The sequence below is a fragment of the Lipotes vexillifer genome, unplaced genomic scaffold (assembly GCF_000442215.2).
Source record: "Lipotes vexillifer unplaced genomic scaffold, Lipotes_vexillifer_v1.1 scaffold329, whole genome shotgun sequence".
Lineage (NCBI taxonomy): Eukaryota > Metazoa > Chordata > Mammalia > Artiodactyla > Lipotidae > Lipotes > Lipotes vexillifer.
Window position 1 is genome coordinate 4,982,316 of NW_006774067.1, and position 27,864 is coordinate 5,010,179.

The 27,864-nt window shown below is 37.8% G+C and overlaps 1 protein-coding gene across 2 annotated transcripts in view; it reads right to left on the reverse strand.

Annotated features, from left to right (window-relative positions):
• Window positions 1-25,102, reverse strand: part of TBC1D15 (TBC1 domain family member 15) — a 69,579-nt gene extending 44,477 nt beyond the window's left edge. For both annotated transcript variants that reach the window (XM_007448771.1, XM_007448772.1), the window contains exons 1-3: window positions 25,062-25,102; window positions 2,815-2,913; window positions 2,281-2,355 (exon numbers count right to left, since the gene is read on the reverse strand). In XM_007448771.1, coding sequence (XP_007448833.1) covers window positions 2,281-2,355; window positions 2,815-2,913; window positions 25,062-25,091 — 204 coding nt within the window. In that variant the 5' untranslated portion in view covers window positions 25,092-25,102. The remainder of the gene's footprint in view (window positions 1-2,280; window positions 2,356-2,814; window positions 2,914-25,061) is intronic.
• Window positions 25,103-27,864: the final 2,762 nt, after the last annotated feature.

Below are 27,864 nucleotides of genomic sequence, written 5' to 3' on the forward strand. Positions count from 1 at the left end.
GCATTTACAGAACCCCACCCCACACAAAGGCTTGGAACTAGTAAATCAGGTACTTCTGGAAACTAGGATAAAGGTTAAGCTGAAAACAGGACTACTAACAAAATTCTAGAAGACTGAAGGTTTGTTTATTCATTGGAAAAGGTAAAACAGATTATCTGTGGATTAGGAGAAACCAGGGACACTGAGCAAAGAGATAATACACTGAAAGCAGGAGAATTAACTGAAAGTTCATCTATATAATAAGTTGGCAAGACTCCCAGCTCTCTTCCTCCACTCAGTTCCCAGAACAGTGGAATCCAGCTTTCCCTCTCCAGGCAGGAATCTGTAGATTCTTCTCTGACAAATGACTAGACCACAAAAAAAGACCCAGGTTTCAATATCGGGGATTCCTCAAGGAAAACAGCCTAGCCAAGTCACCCTGAGTCCCAACTATTAACAAACCCATACATAGAGAGAGTATAATCAGTTTTTTGTGTTTGCTGTTAAATATGAGCACCACAATACAAAGATCACCAAATGTCAAAGGCCAAGTGTTTACATAAAAGATAAAGTCCAAATGAAATACGAAAAAAAAAAAGTCAATTAGAGGACGTGGACTATATACAGAGATGAAAACATCTAAAAAACTATCCTTCAACTCCTCAGAAATAAGGAAGAATAGTACATCCATGAAGAACAGGATGCTATTTTTTAAAAGAGGGGAAAGGGGACACATAACAAAATGTATTAGAAATCTAAAAAACAGCAAAAATGAAAAAGGCAATAGAAGAACTGGAAGATAAAACTGAAGAAATTTCCTAGAAAATAATACACACATACACAAAGAATTAGAAAACAGTAAAGTATTAAAATATTACAGGACCAGTCCAAAGCATGTAGAGCTCCAGAAAAAAAATAGAAAATGGAGATGAAGAAGAAATCATCACTAAAATAATTCAAGAATATTTTCTAAAAACTAAAGGATACAAGTTTTCACGTTAAAAAAAAAGCCTATCAAGCACCCAACACAGTGGATAAAAAAGACCACAAGGGCACAACATTTCCAGAACATTTAGAACACTAGAAACAAAAAGGCAATTCTAGAAACAAAAAGGCAATTCTAAAAGCTTCTAAAGAGGAAAAAAACATAGCAAGGATCAGGAATTAGAATGCAGCAGACTTAACATCAATAAAGGAAATTAGTCAAACCTGAGACAATAACTTTCAAAACTACGAGGGGAAAATTATTTTCAAACTGTAATTCTATGCCAGCCAGCTATCAATTCAGAATAAGGATAGAAAAGTCTGAAAACAAATGTTTTTGCTCTCATACACCCTTTTTCTCAGGAAGCACTGGAGGTGCACCAAAACTAGGGAGTACACCAAAACATAAGATAGCAGAGGATACAGGAAATGGGGATTAAAATATGGGAAAGAGGCAAAAAGAATCCCCAGGATAATTGCTGCACAGCAAGCCAGAAGAGCAACCAGTTCAGAAGGAACTTGTAAGAAGGCTCTGGAAGAAAAGTCTCTAAGAAGATGACACTGGAAGATCATCTATGTGATTAAATATTTTGAGAAGAAATGTGGACAACTGGGCCATGGTTTCAAGGTGAATTAGAGATAAGATAGAGCTAAATCTCTACCTTCCATAGTGAGATGTCAACACATGATACAAACGTTAAACATAAATTAATCCAACTATTCCATGCCTGGGTTTTTCAAGGAAAAATGTATCCACACAGAAACTTGAATATGAACGTTCACAGCAGCATTATTTACATAAGCCTAAAAATGAAAACAACCTAAATGTCCATCAACAGATAAATGAATAAACAAAATGTGGTACATATCCATAAATGCAATATCACTCAGAAAAAAAGAAAAAAAGGAAAGAAAAAAACAAAGTACTGACAGGTGCTACAACATGGATGAACCTTGAAAACATTATGCTAAGTGAAAGAAGCCAGTCACAAAAGACTACATATTATATGATTCCATAGATAAAATGTCCACAACAGATAAATCCTCAGAGACAGACAGTAAATTAATGGGTGCAGAGGACTGGAGTTAAGTGGGAATGAGGGGTGACTGCTAAGAGGTACAGTTTCTTTTCTGGAAGTAATGGAAATGTTCAAAAGTTAGATGTTGGTGATGGTTGCACAACTCTGTAAACATATTAAAAACACTGAATTATATACTTTAGAAGAATGAATTTTATGGTATATGAATTATATCTCAATAAAGCTTTTATTTAGGAAAAATGGCATTCCTTCAGTCATGCATTTTTTTCTTAAATACCTTTCCAGCATACAGAATACTAGAAGAATCTAATGCATCGTCCAAAGGTCTCCAGTCCACTATTACTTCAGCATCCTAGAGAAAGAAATTATTAACCATATTTACTATTCAGCAATATCTTATATTTTTAGTCACCTATACTTAATTCCCTGAACTGAAACTGAAATTTTTAACCCCTTAAATTTATCAGCACGTTAAATATGGAATATCATATGTAAACCACTATTTGACAACAATGTATATAGATTTCTAAACTCTGCCTTTCATTATAAAAAAATTATATTATTGCAACTTTTACATAAGTTTAAAAATATTCCATATCATTTTACTGGCTTATCTAAAGCATTTTATTTCTAACATCACTTCCATGTTAAATTTACAACCACTGCTCAATTACCTAATTTTATCTTACATGTGAAATTCAAGCCTGCTGATAATGCCCCAATTATTAAATTATTTAAACAATTATTAAATAAAAATTATTTTTTATTTAAACACAAACAATTATTAGATAGTCATTTACTAGAAACATACCTTTTCTAAAACACGTAATATTCCTGAAATCAAGCTGTCTTGGTCACTGGTCTTTCCAAAAGATGAATGAATATACACCCCTTCCTGTTCATATATAATCTGGAATGGCAAAAATAAGATTAAATCACACCATTTTTATTCAATACTATTTCAACGTTTTAAAAAAAAATTAAGAGATGTTTTCCTATAATGCCTGAACCAAGTTTCTGGTTATTTCATATAAAAATGTATTATCTTGGGCTTCCCTGGTGGCGCAGTGGTTGAGAGTCCGCCTGCCGATGCAGGGGACACGGGTTCGCCCCGGTCCGGGAAGATCCCACATGCCGCGGAGCGGCTGGGCCCGTGAGCCATGGCCACTGAGCCTGCGCGTCCGGAGCCTGTGCTCCGCAATGGGAGAGGCCACAACAGTGAGAGGCCCGTGTATCTTAAAAATACTACTCAGACTTAAAAGCACCTCAAACAAAGATAAACTAGAAGGAAATTTGCTTTGTTATGCATGCAAGTTTTTTGGTTTAGTGATAATCATGATCTTGATCTCCTTAAACAAAGATGGCAGGCTGTTATGTGACCCTATATGCAAATTCCACTTAACATATATTTTTAACAAACATTAAGCAAAGTATTGGGTTCAAACTGAAAATATCCAAAAATAAGAACAGATGAAATATAATGAAAAATTAATGATTTCTAACTATTTCATAACAGCACATAAGTTTATTTTGGTGTGCTTTTGTAGCACACTGGCATAGAAAATAAGATGGGAATATTAAAACGTAATGATGAGGACTTCTTGGAAAAACTAGTTTAAACTAGTTCAAGCACACAAACACTGAGTGCTTCTATATGTAAAAGCATGTAAGACTGTAGGTATAAGAATATGACTAAGACATGGTCCCTGAACAGTGTCCTATGGGAATACAGGGGAGACTTAAGTAAATTCCTGAGTAAACTGAAACGTTTATAAAGTTAAGCCTTATGCTCTAAAGGCATAATGTTACATATTAAGTAAGATTCTAGGGAGCTTCCCTGGTGGTCCAGTGGTTAAGACTCCATGCTGCCAACACAGGGGGCACAGGTTCAATCCCTGGTTGGGGAACTAGGATCCCACATGCTGTGCAGTACAGTCAAAGGATAAAACAACAACAACAACAAATATATATATATGGAACAAATGGGGAAGAAATATTTGTAACATATATAATAAACATTAAAAAAAAAAAGATTCTACTCCTGGGACCAATTTCAAACTATTAAAAAATTTTTTTCATTAAGAAAATAAGTAAAAGGGAAATAAAATAGTCACTTCCAGACATTACAAACTTACGTAATTTTGACATAAGTTTGGAATACAGTGTACTTTCTATTTATGTAAACCTTTTATTAATACAATCACATCTCTATTCAGAATAGCATGGGGACCAAGAATGCAGGACAAGCAACACAGGCCATCACTATCGCCCCCAGTTGACATCTGTGGAACACTTATGCACTAAGAATTCCACGTTATAGTTTAATCCTTACAATAACCCGAGACCATAGGTTCTATAACTATATCATTATAACTACATCATTAGGATGAGGAGCCCATCTGTGTGAACAAGAAAATTGAAAGAGAAGTTATATAACTTGCCTAAGGTTGACAATACCAAATGGTAAGGGGTGGTGTGGAGTTTGAAACCTAGGCAGTCTGACACCAGAGAACTGTTGTCTTAGCCACTGCACTACAAAGCTCCCACATTACTTTACTGCCTCTCCTGTTATGTTAATCACTTGTGATACAGACTTACATCATGTCAAGAAAGAGTCCTTCCAGTAATCAAGATCACCAGAGAAGTTTTGATCTCAAAAACCCAAGATGGCCTTCAATGAAACAGTTGTTAAACACAGACTAGCATTAAGCAGAAGGCAAAGACTGGGGACAGCATGAGTTGGGGAGTGGTGAAAAACAATTCTATACTGTTTGTATAGAAATGAAAAATCAGATTTATTCACTCATGTGCACAAAGATATGCATAAGAATATTCACAATAGTATTATTTATAACATGGTGGGTGATAGAGTAGGAAAGGAGGAAAAGGAAGGTATGAATCTAAATGACCACAAAGAGGAAAATTGTAAAATATATTCTGCGATATTCATTCTATGGAGAATACTATTCAGAAGTTAAGAGGTAGATTAAATAGACAGACATACATGGAAAAACCTTCCAATTATACATAATATGATGACACTTATATTTTTAAAAGTTTCTCTGTATCTGTGTAAAATACAGAGAACAAGCTCTGGAAGGACACACTTTAATGTTAACAAAGGCTACTTCTGAAAAAGATAATGGGATGGGGAAAGGTTGAAAGAGGAACTGTAACTTTCTATGTTAATGCTGAACTTATTTGAAAATTTCAAAGTACAAATATATAGTTATATATTACTTCAGTAATTAAAAATTAATTTTAATGAGTAAAGTAAAAAGAGGGAATTCGAGAAGTATAAACTATAACCTTTCTGGACTTTCGTTTATCAATGTATAAAGCAGGGGCCACAAAACAGAAGTATGAAAAGGCTATGTGAAAAATAAAATCCCTTAAAATCTCAAGCTTTTTTGACAAAAGATATCCAGAAACTTCACTTTAGCATACTGTCACCTAATACTCAGCTATCAGAACAATCAAGAGCTCTATAGCTGAAAAAGGGACACCCATTTGCCAAGAAAAGCTTGGTATCATTAATAGTACAATCTAAGATTCTGTGGTACTATTAATACTAAAGAGATTCCAGAGCCTTTATGAAATAAATGAACGCTAAAGAAAATGAAACACTTCACGTAACTGAAGCACATTAAGCAGCTCTTCCTTCCCCATATATATGTTAGTGAAGTGTTGCCTTATTCTCTATTTCATTTAAGAAAAAGTTGAGTTTCCGAAGTAATTTAGGTGGGAAAATATCTTAAAAAGTATTAAAGTACCAGGTACCTCAAGAAAAGTCAAAACTGCACTCATCTCACGTTCTGTGTTCTTAACTTTTTAGCACTTTTTGAGGGACAAATTACATGCCCAAAATTTCACAATCCCAAACCCAGACTTGTACTGTCTTTAGAAAGCGGTCATGTTCAGCTTTTTGATTTGAAGAGCGTGATATTACAGGCTCTTACAATATTACACCCTTGAGATATTACCCGCTCAATACAAATTAATTCTGCAGAAGGAATAAAATCTGTAAATTTACCTTCATGTGCTACTAAACCTTATGAAGTCTTATAAGACTTCAAGGCGCACAGGTACACACACACACACAAGCTGTATTAGTACATAATTTATTTCAAATATAAGATAATAATAAGTTTTAACTGAATAGCACTTTGTTTTCAAAGCACTCTGATCTCATTAAATCCTCACAGCCAAACTGAATGAGTCAGAATAGATCTCATTATCTCTATGTCCATTTTACAGAAAAATAAACTGAGACCCAGACCTGTTCAGTGACTTTACATCAAAGGAAGGAGTGGATTTCATATTTCCTGGCATCTTCACCCATTAAATCTCAACTGTCTCAAGAAACTACCAGAAAAATTCTATATGGCTTCCTTAGAGGAAAGTGGTTTCTGAAATTGCTTAGATGTACAAAATAATGCTGCTTCAAGGACTAAAAACAATTTTTTTTTTAGGCTGCACCACGCAGCTTGCAGGATCTCAGTTCCCCAACCGGGGACTGAACCCAGGCCCTCGGCAGTGAAAGTAAGACGTCCTAACCACTGGACCACCAGGGAATTCCCTAAAAACAATTTTTAAATGCCTTTAATTTATAAATCAATACAGCAGCTAACTATTTAACAATTTGGCCTTTCAACAAAAATCCTTAATTTCTCCCCCATCTGAACTCCTAAACATTCCACAGAAAAAGCTTAGTCCCTTTTATAGCATCGTGGTTTGAATAATTCATTTTAATATTATAGGGAATGATTTTACTTATTTTTTTATTCATGGCATATATATGTTCATCACCACAGTCTGTGGATACATGTATATAATAAAATACAATTGTATCAACTACTTGAAACAGCTCAAAATATAGAAACAGAAGTCCAATTAAAAATTTGATCTCAGGGAATTCCTTGGCAGTCCAGTGGTTAGGACTCCACACTTTCACCGCCAGGGCCCGGGTTTGATCCCTATTTCCACAGGCCAAAAAAAAAGTTGATCTTATAACAATAGCATGAAGATAATATTTCTGCATTAAACTCTACAGTGAACTGATTCCTAAGGAGTACCATTCTTCCATAGGACATTCTGCTTCTTACATTTATCAATGGTAACGATTAATACTTGAAAAGCTATCTCCGAGCTTGTTTGAAATGAAAAATTATTTTGCTACAGGGAACAATTATGATATCAGGAATTTCATCTAAGATAAAACTTTCAGTAAAACAGGCTTTCAATTTCCTTACTCTGGTTTTGTTCATAATCTCTAATGCAAAATAAAAAGAAAGGTTCAAATGCTATTACTGGCCATGTAATATTTCTATAATGCATTACTCTACAAAGCATTTCTACATTATCACATTTGATCCTCACAACTCAATTAGATATGTGATATCATTCCCACTTTGTAATTGAGGGCAAAAATGCAAAGAAGTTAAGTGATTTGATCAAGGTTCTCCCATTACTTTGGGGTTCAGACTCAGGTCTGCTCTGATAAGTTTTATTTGTCCAAACAGTACATAATGTAAAAAAGGCCATCAACCTAAGGTTTAGCATATGTGGAACTGACAACATTGTTCCAGTATCCTATGTGCTCATATTCCAATCTAAAGCAGTCACCAATTAGCTACATGAGTAGGTCCTCTGTGCTACAGGAAACAAAGAAAGGGCATCAGTAATGCCTCTTTCTTTCCACTACCTAAGATTTGAGGGGAGATGAAGAGTTCATAGGCATAACAGGAAAATAATATGTAAGTCAGAAAGACAGACAAGAAAAAAATTATATTCCAAGGAGGTCAAGGGCAATGAAAACTAATGTCAGGAAACTGGCAAATGGAAAGCTATGAGAAGAAAAAGACTGAAATGAAAGTCTATACTACTAGAGACGTACAACTTGTTTGAGACTCCTTTTGCAAACAATCCAGACTCTGTGAGTTATCAGCACTAAACATCCCGAATAGCAAGACAATGTATAGGCAGTGAATACTTCCCATGATTGTTACCTTAGGGATACAAAGGCACTAAATGTAAAAATAAAACAGTCTAAACAATTCTCTAGCATATATACCCGAGATATTACTAAAAGTTTATGTCAAATTCTCCAACCGTAACAACTTATTACTTTGTGATACTTTACAAGGGAACAAATTACATGGCAAAAACATATCTGGAGTATACCTCTAATGGAAACAAAAATGTGTTTTCATTTTATCTTCCCGTTCATATGGCAGAGAAAGCTCAGTATGAAAACTGTACACAACAGAACATACAGTTGTTGTCAAAAATCAGGATTTGGGTGGTTTGGTGTGTTTTTTTGGATGATTCCTGTATATCCAATCTTTTGAAATCAAGAAGTACTGTGTTCGATACAAGGAATTTAAATTCAAACGTGATTCAAGGAAAAATAAGATATCAAATACCATGAAAGACAAAGGTGCAACTGACTGAGAAAAACAACACTGGAAGAAGTACCTAGTAATACTAAGTGGAGGACAGAGAAGGAGGACAAAAAAAAAAAACAACAACAGGATAGCAGTGTTTAAAACAATACTAATAGTAATAAAGAAATGAAAGAAAGTAAGTACTATAAAAGTTAGGATAGTAGTTACTTATGGGAAGAGGGGTACCTGCAAAGGTCTATTTCTTGACCACAGTGGTGGTTACAAGGACGTTTGCCTTATGAGTCATTAAGTTATGTAAGTGTGACTTACTGTATATAAGTTTTGTTTCACAACCAAAATGCTAAAAATTACTGGTGATAAACACAAAATGTTGGGCTTCCCTGGTGGCGCAGTGGTTGAGAGTCCGCCTGCCGATGCAGGGGACACGGATTCGTACCCTGGTCCGGGAAGATCCCACAAGCCGCGGAGCGGCTGGGCCCGTGAGCCATGGCCGCTGAGCCTGCGCGTCCGGAGCCTGCGCTCCGCAACGGGAGAGGCCGCAACAGTGAGAGGCCCGCGTACCGCAAAAAACAAAACAAAAAAACAAACAAACAAACAAAAAACAAAACAAAAAATGTGAAGTCTTAAACAGAATTTAAACCATATCTCAAGGATAACAGAGGGACACTGTCAGATGCAAATCATGACATGAATTCAACAATGGAAGGACAGGTCTTGAGGAGAAGAAGGAGAAGGATAGATCAAGTAGAAGATTTGAGGGAAAAGCACAACCTATTACTAAGTGTCTCTGCCGCCCCCCCCCCCAAAAAAATTGGTGGGGGGCGGGGTGGTGGCAGGGACAGGTGAAATAATGCTATTGTTGTAGAGACTACCAATGGAACAGGGAAAAAAGAAACTTTAATATAAATTACAAACTGCTATAACCCATTCTATAAATGTGATGATTACCTTCAGCTACCCAAATATCTATTGGAATTCTCTAAATACTTAGCATTTCATAAAATTCTTGAATGTCTTGCTGACTATGTCACCTCTCAGAAGGTAAAGAAGAGAATACAGATCAACGAGAAAGAAATATTTATTAACAAAAACTCTGGAAGACGGGCTTCCCTGGTGGCGCAGTGGTTGAGAGTCCGCCTGCCGATGCAGGGGACACGGGTTCGTGCCCCGGTCCGGGAAGATCCCACATGCCGCAGAGCGGCTGGGCCCGTGAGCCGTGGCCACTGAGCCTGCGCGTCCGGAGGCTGTGCTCCGCAACGGGAGAGGCCACAACAGTGAGAGGCCCACGTACCCGCCACCCCAAAAAAAAACTCTGGAAGAAAAAAGACCATCTCAAAGTTTGTAACAACAAAGGAAACAAATTTGGAACAAGGTGAAACAGTCAGCCTGATCTTGAAGGGGGGAAAAAAAGATGCATATAGAAGAGATAGGTATGAATCCCACCAAAACTGGAGAGGAAAAGAACCTTGTAACAGCTTACACTTCCAGCCAAGAATCCCACCAAAAACAGGAAAAGGAACTTCCCTGGCGGTCCAGTGGTTAAGACTCTGTGCTTCCACTGCAGGTGACACAGGTTCGATCCCTAGTCAGGGAACTAAGATCCAGCACAGCGCAGTGGGGCCAAGGGAAAAAAAAAAAAGAGAGAGCGGGAAAAAAACCCTGTAACAGCTAACGCTTCCAGCCAAGATGGAGTAACAAGAGACTAGATTTACCCTCCCGCAAGGAAAAAAAAAAAGGCCAAACAATGGTTTTCATCAGGTAATGAAGGATGGTGACTACTGAGTGAAAATAAACAAATGAGGTAAGTCATACTATTGCCCTAGATTATTGTCTTGAGAGAGTTCCCTGCTGTGACAAAGGAGAGAAAACCCAGAAGATGCCCAGTTGTCTCCCTGAGTTGAGGACGCAGAGCTGGGAACTGGGCAAGGCCAAGACAGAGTACCAGACAGAGAAAAGTACACAGATAGAACTCAAGAGATCTGCAGACATCCCCGAGTATTCAGCAGAGTACTGATCAATGCATGTGCGTCAGTAAACTACTTAAGGCCAGAGGAAAACCATCTGAAATTATTAGAAGAAACAATCTGCGCTCACACAGAGCTGTTCCCATCAGTGTGGGAAACCTCATAATTCACAGAGCACTAGGTAGAGTACTCAGAATTGTCTTACCTCAGCAGTGGGGCAAAATTAGTTTCACATCAAATGCTGTGCTGATAAACAAGGTCCTACTGCAGAGCACAGGGAACTATATTCAATATCTTGTAATAAACCATAATGGAAAAGAATGTGAAAAAGAAAAAATACATATACATATATATATACACAAATATATATATACATTAACTGAATGACTTTGCTGTACACCAAAAACTAATACAACTTTGTATATCAACTATATGCCAATCAAAACATAAATAAATAAATAAATAAATAAATAAATAAATAAATGCTGTGTTGATCCCATCTAACAAAGTTTAAAAGCAAGACCCAAAAGTATCAAATTGTTTCCACATAAGTGCCTTATAGGATAAAACTCAAGAACATTTTATAGGAATACAGAAATATCTAGCATCTAAAAAGATAAAATTCACAATATCTGACATCTGGCTTAAAAACAAAAACAAACCTAACAGATATGCTAACCATGAGAAACATATGACTCATAATGAGGAGGAAAATCACCCAATTAAATATGACCCAAAATGACACAAATAATAAAATTAATAGAGAAAGACATTAAAACATTACTATAACTGAATTCCATATGTTCAGGACACTAGAGAAAAGTTAGAACTTGCTAAGAGAAGACATCAAAAACAAAAAGATCCGAATTGAACTTCTAGAGATGAAAACTACAATGTCTGAGATGAAATATACACTGAATTAGATAATGACAGATTAGACATTGCAGAAGAATAATGAACTTGAAGTTACAGCGATAAAAACTATATAAAACAAAATACAAAAAGGGGGGGGAAGGGACTGAGAAAAAATTTAACAAAGCATCAATGAGCTGCAAAGAAATTTCAAGTGGTCTGAGTATGTATAACTGAAGTACCTGAAACAGTTGATGGAAAAAAGAAACAGAAAAAAAAATCTTTTTTGAAAAACTAATTGCAGAAGTTTTTCCAAATTTGATTAATACTATAAACCGATAGATATAAACACCAACGAACCAATGAACTCCAAAATGAAAGGAAGAATCACAAAGAAAACTAGATACAGGCATGTTGTAATCAAATTATGCAAAATCAGTAATACACAGAAAATCTGAAAATCAGCCAGAGGAATAAACATCAAATATAATGATAACAGCTGATTCCTTTTTAGGAACAATGAAGACTGAAAACAATGGAGCAATACTTTTTTTTCCACTTTATTGAGGTATGATTGACATATAAGAAGCTATACATATTTAATATATATAACTTGATAAGTTGAGAATAAGTATACACTCATGAAACTATCACCATCAAGCCACAGACATATCCATCACCTCCCAAAGTTTCCTCCTTCCTCTTTGGAGCAACATCTTTAAAGTAATGAAAACAAAACAAAACAAAAATACTGTTCACCTACAATTCTATACCCAGAGAAAATATATTCAAAATAGAAGGTAAAATACAGACTGTTTTAGACATATAAAAGCTAAAAAAATTCATTACTATCAGACCTACACTACAAAAAATGTTAAAGTAAGTCTTTCAGGCAGAATAAATTACACTAGAAGGAAATCTGGATCTACATACAGAAATGAATGCCACCAAAAACAGTAACTATGTGGATAAATATATTTTTCTTGTTAATCAAATCCCCTTCTTTAAAACATAAACAAGCAGATAAATGAATACATGTTTTTTGTGGGGTGTGTAATATATGCAAAAGTAAAATAACAAAAATAGCACAAAAGCCAGGAGAAGAGAAGTGACAGTATACTGTTCTAGGTTCTTATACCTTATGTAAAGTAGTATAACAACTCTTGAATGTTAATGTCATAAGCTAAAGATGTACTCTGTAAGCCCTAAAGCAATCACTGAAATAGCAGTTATAGTGAATTAGTCAACAAAGGAAATAAAAAATAAACACAGAATAATGAAAACTACTTGACTAATCACAAAGAAGACAGAAAAAGAAAATGGAACAAAGGAGAGATGGGACAAATAAAAAACAAACAGCAAGATGATAGACTTAGGGCTTCCCTGGTGGCGCAGTGGCTGGGAGTCTGCCTGCCAATGCAGGGGACACGGGTTCGAGCCCTGGTCTGGGAAGATACCACATGCCGCGGAGCAACTAGGCCCGTGAGCCACATCTACTGAGCCTGCGCGTCTGGAGCCTGTGCTCCGCAACAAGAGAGGCCGCGATAGTGAGGCCCGCGCACCGCGATGAAGAGTGGCCCCTGCTCGCCACAACTAGAGTAAGCCCTCGCACAGAAACGAAGACCCAACACAGCCAAAAAAAAAAGATAGACTTAAACTTAACCATATCAGTAATCACATTAAATATAAATCACCTAAAGACTCCAACTAAAAAGAGATAATCAGAGTGAATAGAAAAGCCCAAAATCTATGCTACCTACAAGAAAAGTATTTTAAATATAAAGACACAAATAGGTTAAAAATTAAAAGATGAAAAGATATACCAACACAAATCAGAAGCTAGAATGGCTATATTAATATCAGACAAAAATAAATTTCAGAGCAAAGAAATATTACCAGGTAGAAAGATATTTTCATAGTGATAAAATGGTCAGTGCCTTAAGATGACCTAACAATCCCACATGTTTATGCACCTAATACCAGACCTTCCAAATACATGAAGCATAAAGTGATAGAATTGCAAGAAAAAACAAACAAGTCCACAATTACAGTCAGAGATTTCAAACCCCTCTCTCAATAACTGATTAAACAATAGACAGAAAATCAGTAATAACACAGAAGACCTGATAACACCATCAACCAACCGGACCCAATTTACACTCAAAACGTTCCACCCAACAACAGCAGAATACACATTCTTTCAAATGTACACAAAACATTTGCCAAGACAGATCAAAACTTGGGCCATAAAACAAATCTCAATAAACTTAAAAGAATTCAAGTATATTGTGTGGAAGTAACTTATAAATCAGTAATAGAAATATCTTCGGAACATTCTCACATATCTGGAAATTAATAACATATTTATAAATAAGCCAAGGGTCAAGAAGAAATCAAAGGAAAATTGGAAAGTATTTGAACTCAATGAAAATGCAAACACATCGTATTAAAATCTGCGTAGGGCCACTAAAACAGTGCTTACTGGGAAACACAGCATTACATGCCTTTATTAGAAAAGAAAAAAGGCCTCAAATTAATGACCTGAACATCTACCTTAAGAAACTAGAAAAAGAAATGCAAATTAAACCCAAAGTAAGCAGAAAGAAAAATCAGAGTAGAAATCAATAAAATAGAAAAAAGAAAAATGGGGGAGGGGAGAAGAGAGCAATGAAACTGAAAACTAGTTCTTTGAGAATAAAACTGGTAAAACTCTAGCCAGACAGATGAGGAAAAAATAAGAGACACAAATTACCAATATTAGGAATTAGAACTTTAACATCACTACAAATGTATACAAGTAAAAAAGATACTAAGAAAATTTATGAACAATTTAATAAAACGGACAACTTCGGACTTCCTTGGTGGCGCAGTGGTTAAGAATCCGCCTGCCAATGCAGGGGACACGGGTTTGAGCCCTGGTCCGGGAAGATCCCACATGCCATGGAGCAACTAAGCCCGTGTGCCGCAACTACTGAGCCTGTGCTCTAGAGCCCGTGAGCCACAACTACTGAGCCCACAAGCCACAACTACTGAAGCCGGCACACCTAGAGGCCGTGCTCCACAACAAGAGAAGCTGCCGCAATGAGAAGCCCGCGCAGCGCGACAAGAGTAACCGCTGCTCGCTGCAACGAAAAAGCCCATGCAGCAACAAAGACCCAATGCAGCCATACATACATACATACATAAGTTCATTTTAAAAAACTGACAACTTAGACAAAACAAATAAATTCCTTAAGAGACACAGCTACCAACACTCACAGATGAAAAAGATAACCTGAGTAGCCCAGTATAAATTAAGGAAATTCAATTTTTTTAAATTAATTTTTATTGGAGTATAGTTGATTTACAATGTTGTGTTAGTTTCTGCTGTACTTTTTTTTTTTGGCTGCACCGTGAGGTTTTGTGGGATTTTAGTTCCACAACCAGGGACCAAACCTGAGCCCTTGGCTGTGAGAGCACGGAGTCCTAACCACTGGGCCGCCAGGGAATTCCCTGAATTTTTAGTTAAAAACCTTCCCACAAAGAAAATCCCAGGCCCAAATGGTTTTACTAGTAAGCTCTGCCAAATATTTAATAAAGAAGTAATACCAATCCTACACAAACTCAGGAAAATGAAGAGAAGGAATACTTCCCAACTCATTCTAGGAGCCCAGCACTACCCTGACACTAAAATCAGACAAAAACAAGAAAACTATAGACCAATATCTCACATGAACTTAGGTACAAAAATTTTAAATAAAAATTGAATCCAACAATATGTAAAAAGGAAAATACTTCATGACCAAGTAGGGTTTACTCTTAGGGTTGGTTTAATATTAAAAAATCAATCACTATAATTCACCACAATGAAAAATTTTAAAAAGAAAAACCATATAAATCATCTCAAAAGATGCAGAAAAACCATTCAACAAAATCCAACATCTATTTCAGACAAACACTCTCAGCAAATCAGGCATAGAAGGGAAACTTCTTCAGCCTAATAAAGGGCAACTATGAAACAGTACGGCTGACATCATATACTTAAAAGACTGAATGCTTTCTCCTAAGATCAGGAACAAAGTAAGTATGTCCACCCTTACCACTTCTACTCAACACTTTACTTGAGGTTTCAGACACTACAAAAAAGAAGAAATAAATGGCATCTAGATTAGAAAAGAACAAGTAAAACAACTTATTTACAAATGACATGACTGTCTATGTAGAAAAGCCATTGGAATCTACCAAAAAGCTACTAAAACTAAGTGAATTTAGGCTCCGGCAAGGCTCCGGCAGAGAAAATATATTTGCAAATCATACTGTATATGTAATAAAGGACTTGTATCCAGAAGATAAAAAGAACTCTCAAAACTCAGTGACAAGAAAATGAAGAAAACAATTTATTCAATAAAATAAAGTGGGCAAAAGGTTTGAACAGACACTTCACCAAACAAAGTATAGGGATGACATAAAATCACATGAAAAGATGCTCAACATCATAAGTCATTAGGGAACTGCAAATTGAAGCCATCTATTAATTTTAAAAACAAACGTGCCAAATGTCTCTTTTTTTTGGCAGGGGAGGGGCACCATGTGGCATACAGTATCTTAGTTCCCCAACCAGGGATCGAACCCACACCCCCTGCAGTGGAAGCATTGAGTCTTAACCACTGGACTGCTAGGGAAGTCCCCAACATGCCAAATGCTGACAAAGATGTGGAGCAACTGGAACTTTCATACACCACCAGTGGGAATGTAAAATGGTACATCTACTTTGGAAAATAGTTTGGCAGTTTCTTAAAATGCTAAACATGCAACTAACATTACAATCCAGCTATTCTACTCCTAGATATTTGCCCAAGAAAAGAGAAAGCACGTACTCATACAAAGACTTATACATCAATGTTCACAACACCTGTATTTGTAACAGCCCAAAGTGGAAAAAACCCAAATGTCTATCAATGGGTGAACGGATAAGCAAATCATGGTATACCCATACAACAGGATACTACGTGGCAATAAAAAGGAATTAACTAATGATACATGCAGCAACATGAATGAACCTCAAAATAATTATGCTGAATGAAGAAGGTCAGACCAAAAACAGAGTACATACCATATCATTTCATTTATATAAAGTTGTAGAAAATGCAAACTAATCTATAGTGACAAAAAGCAGCTCAGTGTTTGTCTGTGGACAGGATGAAGGTAGTGATAGATTATAATAAGTCAGGAGGAAACTCTGAGTGGTAGACATGTCATTCTCTTGATTCTGTTGATGGGTCCATAGTGTATATATACATCAAAAGTTAGCACATTATACATGCTATGTGCAACTTACTGTTTGTCAAGTGGCACCTCAATAAAGCTGTATAAAAAATAACTTACAGGAAAAGTCTATTTTTTTAAACTTCAAAACCCTGTATAAAAGTAAATACGTTAAGTAAAGATATTTTACTTAAAAAAAAAAAGCAGAAAAGAAAGGAAAAGAAGTTGATCCTGCCTCGAAAAAAGTAAAAAAATCACACCCTATCTGTTTTTCATTGTTGATTAAGTGTCCATCGGGAGGAAAAACTATCAAGGACATTCAAACACTTGCCACTTGGTGGTGCTAAACTAATTATCTAAACTCGAGTCGACAAACTTTTATTAGGCACTTATTATGCGCCAGACACCATGGAGAACAGAAAAATAAACAAAATAAAGTTCCTTGCCTGTATATATCTGGCAATGTTATAAAAAAGATAAAATCTTTACACAAGCTAGAATATTCTAAACTGCTCCCCACCCTCTTGGGAGGAAAAAAAAGAACAATGTGTAAAGGTACTAAAGAAAGGAAAAAATTTCTCCATTTGGAATAAAATTGTCTCAGGCCCTTCAAGTTCTCCTTTATTCTTAAATATTTGCTAAGATGCATAAGCAGGTAATTATATTTATAAAACTTCCAATGACAGCCTGCTGATGGCAATAGAAAATGCAGATTTTTTTTTTCCAAAGGAACCATGTCCAACATAACTCATTAAAGGTGCTCTGGGGACCACAGCAAATGTTTTAGAATAAACTTACTGACCTCTAATTTAGCAAAAGTTAGAATGAAGTTGCAAAATATAGTAGCAGATAATTTTTTATATTGCTCCTACACTTAAGTGGGATTGGATTTTTATTTGTGTTATAATTATTATAATATTTTCAAAAACTAAAGATAAATGAAAATATTCAACCCAAATATTTGAAATTTACTCTTAGGCTTAGGGATAAAATTCTTGCCTTAAATCTCTGTCCAAACCTGGAAACCCAACACCTACCATACACAACATACATTCTTGAACTTTAGGAACTGTGAATTTTATAAGCTAAATTTAACAACAAGAAAGTTACAAAAATTCAGTTTCTTTGAAATCATTCAGCATATAAATAATGTAAACTTTGGGTTAGAGACAGTATCACCAGGAAATGCCAGTGTAAGCCCTGAAACTCTAATGAGTTCTACACCCAAATATCTAAGCAGCCACTTGATATCTCCACTTGAATAATCCACAGGCATCTTATACTCAGTATATTTTATCCTAAATCTGCTCTTCTGATATTCCCAACTCTGTCTAAGACATTCCATCCACGCAGTATCCTAAATGCCTCTTTCACCATACCCATCCTACCTCCTAAATCCCTCAAATCTTCTCTGACACTGACCCCTCATCATATGTAGCCTGGGTTACTAAAATAACATTCTGGTCTCTCTTCCCCAATCTAATCACCTTCCAATAATCTGTGTAAACTGTATAATGTATAACCACTGCCAAAAATGATCTTAATAAAATGTACATCTGACCAATCCACACCTAAGCTTAAAATCCTTCTGACACCACACTTTAATCTACAGCTATGCAACACCTGACACTCCCCAATACTTCCTGCCTTGGGCCCCTCTGAACTCACCTGTTCTCTCAAAACCTTGTACCTTTTTGTGTGTGTGCATTCTGTTCCTTCTCCCTAGAACACCCTTTTATACCTTCTCTCTGCAAACAACTTCTATGAAGTCCTTCAAAAGAACACAAGTAATAGCCCGTCCAAACACTTCCAATCACCTCCATTCCACCTAATCTAATTTAGAAGTTTCTTTACTCATACACATTTATTAAACACCAACTAGATGTGGGGAGTAAAAGGTGCTGGTGGAAAAACATACATCGTAAAAAGTGTCTAACTAGTAATGTCATGTAAATCAATGGTCACAGAAGAGTGTGATAGAAGTATGCACAGGATCCTGTATGAGATGTCAATTTCAGTTATTTCTTCAATAGATGTACAGTGAATGCCTAACAATGTGCCAGGCACAGAGTAAGCTTCTAGGTATAAATAAATAAGACTCAGTCACTGCCTTCATAGCAATCTAATTGGGGATTAGGACAAGAAAACAGACAATTACAATATATGACGGAGGTTGAATAGGCTGCCACAGCAGACCCTAATAAATTATAGCTAACCTAGATGTAAGGGGCTCAGGCAGGATGAGACATCAGGAAGACTTTAACTAGAGTGACATATAGCCTGAGACCTGAAGAATGGCAATTTTAACTAGAAGAGGGTATATGTTCTTGGAAGAAGCTGTATGTTCTATACAGAGAACAGTAGTTCAGTGCATGGCTGCAACCCAGATCAGACAGTACTAAGAGTTTAGAGACAAGAGTAGAGACCAGATCAGATCATACCGGGTTTTTAAGCCATGCTCAGGAATTTGGGAGTTTGGAATTTACCCTGAAGATGATTATTTGCCACTAGAAAGTCATCAGAAAGTTCTTGCATGGGAATGGTATGTCAGACCTGCCTTTTCTAAGCCAACACACCAGCTGCAGAGCCAAGAATGAACAGCTGCAGTAATCCAGGGAGGAAGTGATTCATGGTTGCTTGAACCAAGGCAGTGGCAGAGGGATGAAGAAAGGCAGATGGCTTGTAATGATATTTAGAAGGTCAAAATGATAGGACTTTGTGACTGATTAGATGTGGGAGGTGAAGGGAAAGGAATCAAGGACAAAACTGAGTGTATGCGGTTATTCACTGAGAGACAGAATACAGAAGGAAGAAAGTAAACGATGAGTTTTATTTGGGGTGCGTTAATCAGTAATAACTGTGTAACTCAAAGAAATGCAGAACACAGGTGGTTTTAAGGATAACAAACCAAACAAATTTTGAGAGTGAAGACAGAGAGATATTGAGATACTGAGGATGGTACAATTCTCAATAAAGAGCAGGCAGCAGAACTATTACTGCATCTTAAGGGCATCAGTGTGCCAAACAATGTCAGACAGGAGGGCAGTATGGAAGGTATAGAAATAACAAAGATTAAACGAATGACTTCTCTTATACCAACGACTACAGACACACCATAGATTGCACAAGAAACAGTAAATGGATTTCATAAGTATTTCCTTCCACCAAAAAGTGAAAATTAAAAGGCTGGGTTACAATTTTTCATTTAGTCTCAGCAGCATTTTGAATTCTTCCCCCAAAAGTCATGTTTTTATTAAATCACAAATTGAAATGACTTGTTGCAGACTACTGTGCTGTGTCGAGAATAAAGGACTCAGCACACAGAAGGTACTCAAATGTTTGTTAAAGAATGCTAGAAAAATAAAGAAGACATACTCATATTGTATCCTACACGAGGAAGGTTACTACCATGTTACAAGATCTAGTCTAAGAAAATTCTCCAGGAAATTCCGCTAGACACTAAGAATATTAATCTTTCTTAAGCAAGGGGTTTCACAGGACTACAAGCATATCTAAAAGGAACTGGAAGGGACCAAATTTAAGCTACAAAATAAATTCTTACTAAAAATGCCATAAAAAAAAACTCAAAGAAAAAATAACAGGTGATTTCCCAATTGTTTCAAGTTATTTTCAATAGAACCAAATTCTAACACAGCCACAGTAAAAACACAGACCTAGAGTGAAATGCAAATATACTAAAACAGGACTTTTTAACTCCAAAACAAGAGTGCTATTAGTGAACACACCTCTCTTCCTCTCGTCTCCCTTCATTTTTTTCTACTTTCTTGCTCTTTTTTCTTCACTGAATACCTACTATATGCCAGAATGTCTGCCAGACACAGGTAAAACATTTCAGGCCCTGCCCTCATGAGGATCAGTCTACAAGTCTCAAGAAAACGAACATTCACTAAAATTAGCACCACTTCAAGGACCTAAAACTCATATTTACTTTCTTATTTAAACAAGGGAGTGGTTTTTAGTGAATGTTTTCCTTCTGAAGAACTGAAGTCTGTAATCTCCAAGGTAAGGGGCTATCTGACGTATCCCCAGTGCCTAAAACAGTGCCTGGAAGAAAGCAGATGCTTAATAAATATTTGTTGAATAAATGAATAAAAGTAAACTGCAACCATCAGAGGCACTGGGTATAAGGCCAAAACCTATTTCAGACTATCTCTTTTCTCCTGCCTTCTCTGCAATGAGTCAACTCATTCCATTAATTCAACTCATTCCATTAATTATCCTAAAGCAGGATAGCCTTTGCAGTCAGTGTCCCTATTTCTCCCCTAAAAATTCACAGGAGGATCTATATGAGAAGATGAGTGTTAGCTGAACCTACCGTGATAATCATTTCACAATATATATAAATCAAACCAATAGGCTGTATGCCTTAAGCTTATACAGTGATGTACATCAATTATTTCTCAATAAAACTGTGGGAAATAAAGATCACAGCCAGGGAAAAAAAAAAATTCACAACAGAATGTCAATCTTTCCCCCCATTTGGTTGATTGTTAAAACATATGGTTCTATATATACATAGCAACAAAGAATAGCCGAACTCCAAGAACTAACCAGGGTTTATAATCAAACTCAAACCCACTTTCCCAGGCTCAGCTAAGAAAAATATACATATATGAAACACTGAATCCACCCACTCATGTTGACAACAACCTACCCCTGAATTCAGTCAAATCATCAGAGACCTAAATACATCAAATCAGTACCCTGTATTTACTGAACTACTTAGCTAGCCATTGGTATAAAACCATCAGTAGACTAATGGGCATTATAGGATTGTGGGGTTTTTTAACCATAAGGATACAATATGCTACATAATCAAATTCATTATAGTACATAGTATAAAGAATCTACAGAAGATTTCATCCTCGGATCTCATCTTCAGAAACTAGTTTTTTGGGGTTTTGCTCCTGGTTTTATTTTATTGTAGATCCTGTAATTCTTATTATTGATCAGGTTCCCCTCTTGGGCAAAACTGTAGCCCACTAAAGCATAGAGTTTATTTAATAATCGTACTTCCAGTTCCATTTACCTTTCCTTTTGCGTTTTTTCCCTCTAATTTATTTTACATAACTATAGTGCTTTAATATTTGCAAGCGGCCTTAATCTCTCTGTAGAAAGTGGCAGCAAAAATAAACATTCAACTATTTCCAAATCAATAATAACCTTACAACTTTAAGACCGTCTGAAAGATCTTCCTTAACAACAGTAATAATAGCAGCTAAAATTTAAGCACTTACCTGATGCCAGGTACTATTCTAAATGCTTTGCAAATATTAACTCATTTAATCCTCTCTACAATTCCATGATGGAAAATAATTATTACCCCCATTTTACAAATAAGAAAACTGGTGCACAGAAAGTTAAGAAATTTGACAGAGCTATAAAGCAGTGGAGCTAGGTTCTGAACCCAAGCAATCAGATTCCCATCTCCTTAACCACTGCCCTACTGTGATGATTTTTCATTCATCAAAACTACGTGACTTCTAAAACAAGGTATTTTTCAAATCGTAAAATAACACTGAGAGTTAGAACTGCAGTAATTTCAAAAATGAAGTTCAGGGCTTCCCTGGTGGCGCAGTGGTTGAGAGTCCGCCTGCCGATGCAGGGGACATGGGTTCGTGCCCCGGTCCGGGAAGATCCCACATGCCGCAGAGCGGCTGGGCCTGTGAGCCATGGCCGCTGAGCCTGCGCGTCCGGAGCCTGTGCTCCGCAACGGGAGAGGCCACAACAGTGAGAGGCCCGCATAACACAAAAAAAAACCCAAAACAAACAAACAAACAAACAAAAAAATGAAGTTCACACCCATACCAAAAACCGTATTCTAAACCTTTAAAATTCTGCCATACCCAACCAATGACTTGCAGGGAAATTAAGATGATGAATAACACCTACACAGTATCTACTACGTGCCAGCCTTTGTTCTAATACATTTACTTATTAACCGTAAAAATCCCATAAAGTATGTACTATTATCATCCCCATATTACAGATAAGGAAACTGAAGCATAGAGAGGTTAAATAATTTGACTGAAGTCACTACCAAGTGTGAAGTTAGTTTTTGAAACTTGTTTGGCTCCAGAGTCCAAGCTCTTAACTGTTATCTTACACTGCTTCTCCGTATGACAGAGATTAACTTCCTCCCCCCATCACTTCCTACACTCAAAGTTCAAAGCAAGCAAAGTAGACTTAGTAGAAAAGTTACTCTACATCCTAGATCTCAACACCAAGAGGTTCTAATTCAACAGAGTTGGGTTGTGGCCCAGCACCTATATTCTTTAAAAGTACCACATGTGAGCCTTACAAGTCTTGGTTAACATTCACTGCCCTAGGTTTCTAAATTAGACAGGTCTTAGCTGAACCTTTGGGGTGGGGGGTGAGGAATAAATACAGAGAGACACACACACACATATACATACTCTTTCATAAATGTGTGTGTGTGTGTGTGGCTCCTTTGCTATTCCCCTGTCCCAAAGAAACAAGACTGGGAAGTAGGGAAGCATAAGACAAAGCCAGAAAGACAACATGGCTTTTTATGCCATGTTATCCAGCCTTGAGTATTATTTCAATGGGGACAATAACAAAATTAAGGTTTTTTTGTTTGTTTTTTAAAGCAAGAGACAATCAGACTTGTGCATTAGAAAATAACTCCAGTGGTTGTGTAGAGGAGACGGTGGGCAAAGAGACTGCAGACAAGGAGAAAAATCAGCTAAGAGCTCAAGACTAAATGCCTGAATGAACCAAGCACTGAGAATGAAGAGAATGCAGCAAATTTAAGAAACCTCTTTAAGGTAAAACTGGTAGGGCTTGGTTATTGCTTAGATGTTGTACTAGAAATGGACGTCTCCAAGTTTGTTTTACATGCAACCAGGTGAATGATGATGCCATTAAACTAGATCTGAACTTGCTGAGGGAAGAATAAGTGGCTTTTGCTGGTCATCATACAATTATTTGGGAGAAGGGCAGCTTTGGGCATGGAAAAATAATTTAGATGGAGTGATGAGAATGGGTATAAGTTTGCAATGAGTGAGAATAAATGAGGTGACAAAGCAGAGTTAAGAAATAAAAGACTAATAAGTCACATTATGAAAGGCAATGACTGGAAGGAAAGGGTGGAAAAAGTCTTATATTTTACAACTCTGCTTCATCTCAAGGGTTCTATCAAAATCAATCCACACCTGAAAGAGTGAAGTGTAGTTCAAACAGAAAGGATCCCTTCTTGGAAAGTCCTAGATAAAAAAATCAAACAATATAACCTTAAAATATGTAGTGACCCAAGCAGAAGATCAGCATCAACCCTGAAGACAAAATTGACAAGACAACCAAGGACCGTGAACATCTGAAAACGATGACCAACCCATCATTTAAAATACTCAGTATTGAGAAGTATGTAATTTTTTTTATAAAGCTTTTATTATTTCATGTAATCTTAGCAACTCCAATACAAGAACTAATGACTGGCACCACATCCATTCTGGGGATAAAGAAAATGAAGGACGGAGAATTCATGCTTGCTCCATTTCCCAAGGTCACCCTTCAAAGTAACAGTACTGTGTTATTCTGGCTAGTGGTCCATACACTAAAGCACAAACGCTGTCAAATAATTCAAAATGGGATGGAGAGGGCAGCATAAAGAAAATGAGTGAAACTCAAGGAACGGAGAAAGCTATCTGCGAAAAGTAAATAGTCCTTGGTGTTAGATGAGTCACTACCCGACCCAACTGTTTTCGAAATACTCGCGCAATGGGAAATGCTTCCAGTAGCATGCCACGATAGTCCTAACCAACAGGCATTAAGATGTGTCCTCGGAACATGAACAGGCACTATGCGATAAACTATCCTCCGCACCTAATCCGAATTCCTAACGAACTATCACGACGGGGTCAATGACCACCTCCGTAAGACGGTACCACAGAGTCTCCCACGGGAACATCACAGATGTGTCTAGGAAATAAATACCGTAAATAACGCCTTCCCAGAGAAGCGTGCGATGCTGTAAATCTCCAGCTCCCTGAAGGGAAACATGCCCTGCTGTTCACCATCACCAACCAACTCGGCAACCTGGTAAAATGGATCCAATACACTCTTGGTTTGCACAGCTGCAAAGCACCTGTTTTCAGCTCTTCCCGAAGAGGATAAAGATGCCTTCACCAGAGTGAAGCAGAGGAAGGCAGAGGCGAGTTAGATTAGGAAGAGAAAAAATCCTGGAGTCCGAAGAGCAGACATAAAGAGCTACAGTCAGAGAAAATCAAGCCAGAAAAAGAAAGCAACGGGGCAACCACCTGTCTCTTAAGAAGGCAATACAAATAAAGCCCCTCGCCCTGGGACAGAGCCGACCAGAACAGCGCCGAGGCCTAGCTGGCCTTGGAGCAGGAGCCGGGTCTCTTAATTCCCGGACTGAGCCGGCATTCTCGAGAAAACAGCTGACACCACCTAGTCATCTTCTCCTGCATCCTCCACAGGCTGTTCCTGATACAGAAAGCCCCTCGCATCCCTCTCCGGCCAGCCTCCAAGCAGCAAAAACAGCCCCATCCCGAAGAAAAACAGGAATGTTTCCCGCAGCCGTTACCTACCTTCCCGCTCACAACAACCGCCGCCGCCATGTTTTCTGCGCGTGCCTTTGATGACGTAGCAGCGCCTCACGTGTCTCTCGGACTCACAACAACATCCGGCAAAAGTAGGCTGATATCCGGGCGGGAAAGGGGCGGGGAGTGGCGGGAATGGCGAGGAGTGAGGGGCGGGGACGGGAGGAGCCGCCTGACGCATGCGCACTGAGTAGGCCGCGGAGGCCTCTCGGGTGGAGTCGCTGGTGCATACTGCGCATGTGCCAGTTTATTTTCCTTGGAGGGTAAGTAATTTGAAGTGTTTTTGCTTTGGGTATTGGCTGGGGGCGAGACTCCGAGCCGCTCGCAGGCCCTTTCAGCTTGGTATGACGGAAAGGACAGCATATTGGGACCCAGCAAACCTGCTCTTGGCTTTGTGGCCATGGGCAAGTCACTTCCACTTTCAGCCTCAGGGTTTCATCTGTGAAATTGAGATAGGGCTGTGGTGAAGATTAAAGGAGCCCCAGCCCTCTATCCGAGGCGCACACACAGAGACTTCTCGCCTCTATGTGAAGTTTCTGAAGATGAGTCTAGTAACTGCCACTCACATATGACCAAGAGCGAGGTATTTTGATAGGAACTGTTTTGATACCACGCCCTCGTTGCTCCAGAGTCCATCGCACGTAGCTCACAGTTCCTACACAGTTGCTTAATGGCTGTTTAGAAACAGGTTTCTAAATTTATCCAAGCTTCAGGATGGAAAATGAGAATTACCCATGGAGTGGTTGTAAGGATTTCATGGGACAGTGCATATGTGGTAAGATGATTTGTTGAGATATTAAGATAATAATTTGTTAGTGCTGTAAAAGAATGACTGGATACTACCCCGATAGCTCTGGCACAAGATTTGGGACTTCCCTTGCCCTAGGGCGGAATAAAAGGCCCCTTTGTACCAAAACACCTGTGCCCATTGAGGTACTTCTCTCTTCACACAGTGGAGAGAGGTTAGAAGCTTTCGAGGTTGTTTGAGTAAGTGACAACCATAGGGAATAACAGGAGAGTTGCTGGTTCTGTGAATATTGGGGACCTAATGGGTGAAGGAGGTGGCAAGACCTTAGATGGGAATGGATGTGTAGTACTACTAGGAAGGCTGCATCAGAGATTTCAACCGTAGCCAAGACCCCATGCCCAGGCTTGGCATTCACTTGGCAAAACAGCTCACCTGCAAAGGATAAACGAGCTGGGGAAATGAGCATATTAGCGGTAACCAACATTGAATGAAGACTTGAGGGCCTTCCCAAAATGTACTGGACTAAGTATGACCCCCTAGAACTTCCATGCAATCTTAGGTGTGATGTGTAGAGCCATGATAATGACCCAGGATAAATTTTCCGCCAGCTCAGAGTAACAGGGTGTGGTTACAGAAAAGTTTTAATGACATTTCTTATGCCCTGTGTTTTGGAGAAAAGTTGAAGCCCTTGGTAGAGTACTAGGAATAAAATAATAAATGGTAGCTATTATTTTATATAATAAGCTTGGGAATTAAAGGTTTCTCATTGAAAATTTGGCACCCTAGGTTCATCTTCATATTCTTAAGCCTCATCCTCCAGCTGCCCCTTAAATTCTGGTGCTACTCATGGGCTATCCTTAGACTTCTTTACTTTTTTCCAAAAGCTATTCCTGGGCTATTATCTTCATATTCTGATATCACCACCTCCTAAATGCTGATGCTCCCAAATATCTCAAGCCCAAGTCTCTCTTTCTTTCCTAAAATCTAGAGCCTACACCTACTGCCCGTTTTTACTTGAATGACTCACTCACACCTCAAAAAATCCTAAATCTTTACTACTCAAAGTGTAGTCTGCAGACCAGCAACACCATCATCACCTGGGAGCTTCTTGGAAATGCAGAATCCCAGGTTCCACCCCGGAACTACTGCATCAAAATCTGCATTTTAACAAAACCCCCAGATGATTTGTGTACACATTAAGGTTTGAGAAACATGGTCTTAAATGAAACTTAAATTTTGCTTTTGTTCTCTGAAAATTACTACCATTTGCTGAACTAGAGATGCAGTCAGACCACAATTTCTCCGGGAAGGTATTGCTATCATGTTACCCCTTTTTGATGTGTCTTCTGGGGAACATCCCTATTATGTCTCTCCTTCCTATCCCCACTGCCACTCCTATGGTTCACGTCTCTCATTACCTCTGGTTTGGACAACTGCTGTGGCATCTTAATTCATTCTCTTGCTTTTGGCTTCATCTTCCCCCTACCCCATCATTTATATTCCTACCAGATTAATCTTTCTAAAGCATAAACATGATCATGTGAACTCCCTGCTTAAAATCCATTAATGGTTCCCTATCTCTTCAGGAAAGAGTACAGATTCTCCAGTGTAACATAGAAGGTCCTTCATAAATTGTTGCTGCCTACCATTTTAGCTTTATCTTCCCAACTCAGACCCAGTTCTCCAGCCATAGCCAAATAACTGCTGTACCCTGACTGTTCCATACTGTGTCCCAAGATTGCTTGTCACTGTAGCAGATGGGCTTGGCTTGGATCATGGAACCATCCTTGAGCCAATCACAGTGGCCCAAAGTATATGATGTTCTGATTGGCCAGATTTGAATTATATGCCCACAGCTCCAGTCAAAGTACACAGAATGAGAGGAAGGATAATTCCCAGGGGAAAATCCAAGAACCATTCCAGAAAAAGGGAGTGGCTGCTGAGCAAGCGAGCAGACATCAATTACAGAGGTTCCATTTCTGCATTTTCATGGTGTCACACTGTAAAATACTTAGTGGTTTACTGAACTTCCTTTCTTTCCCT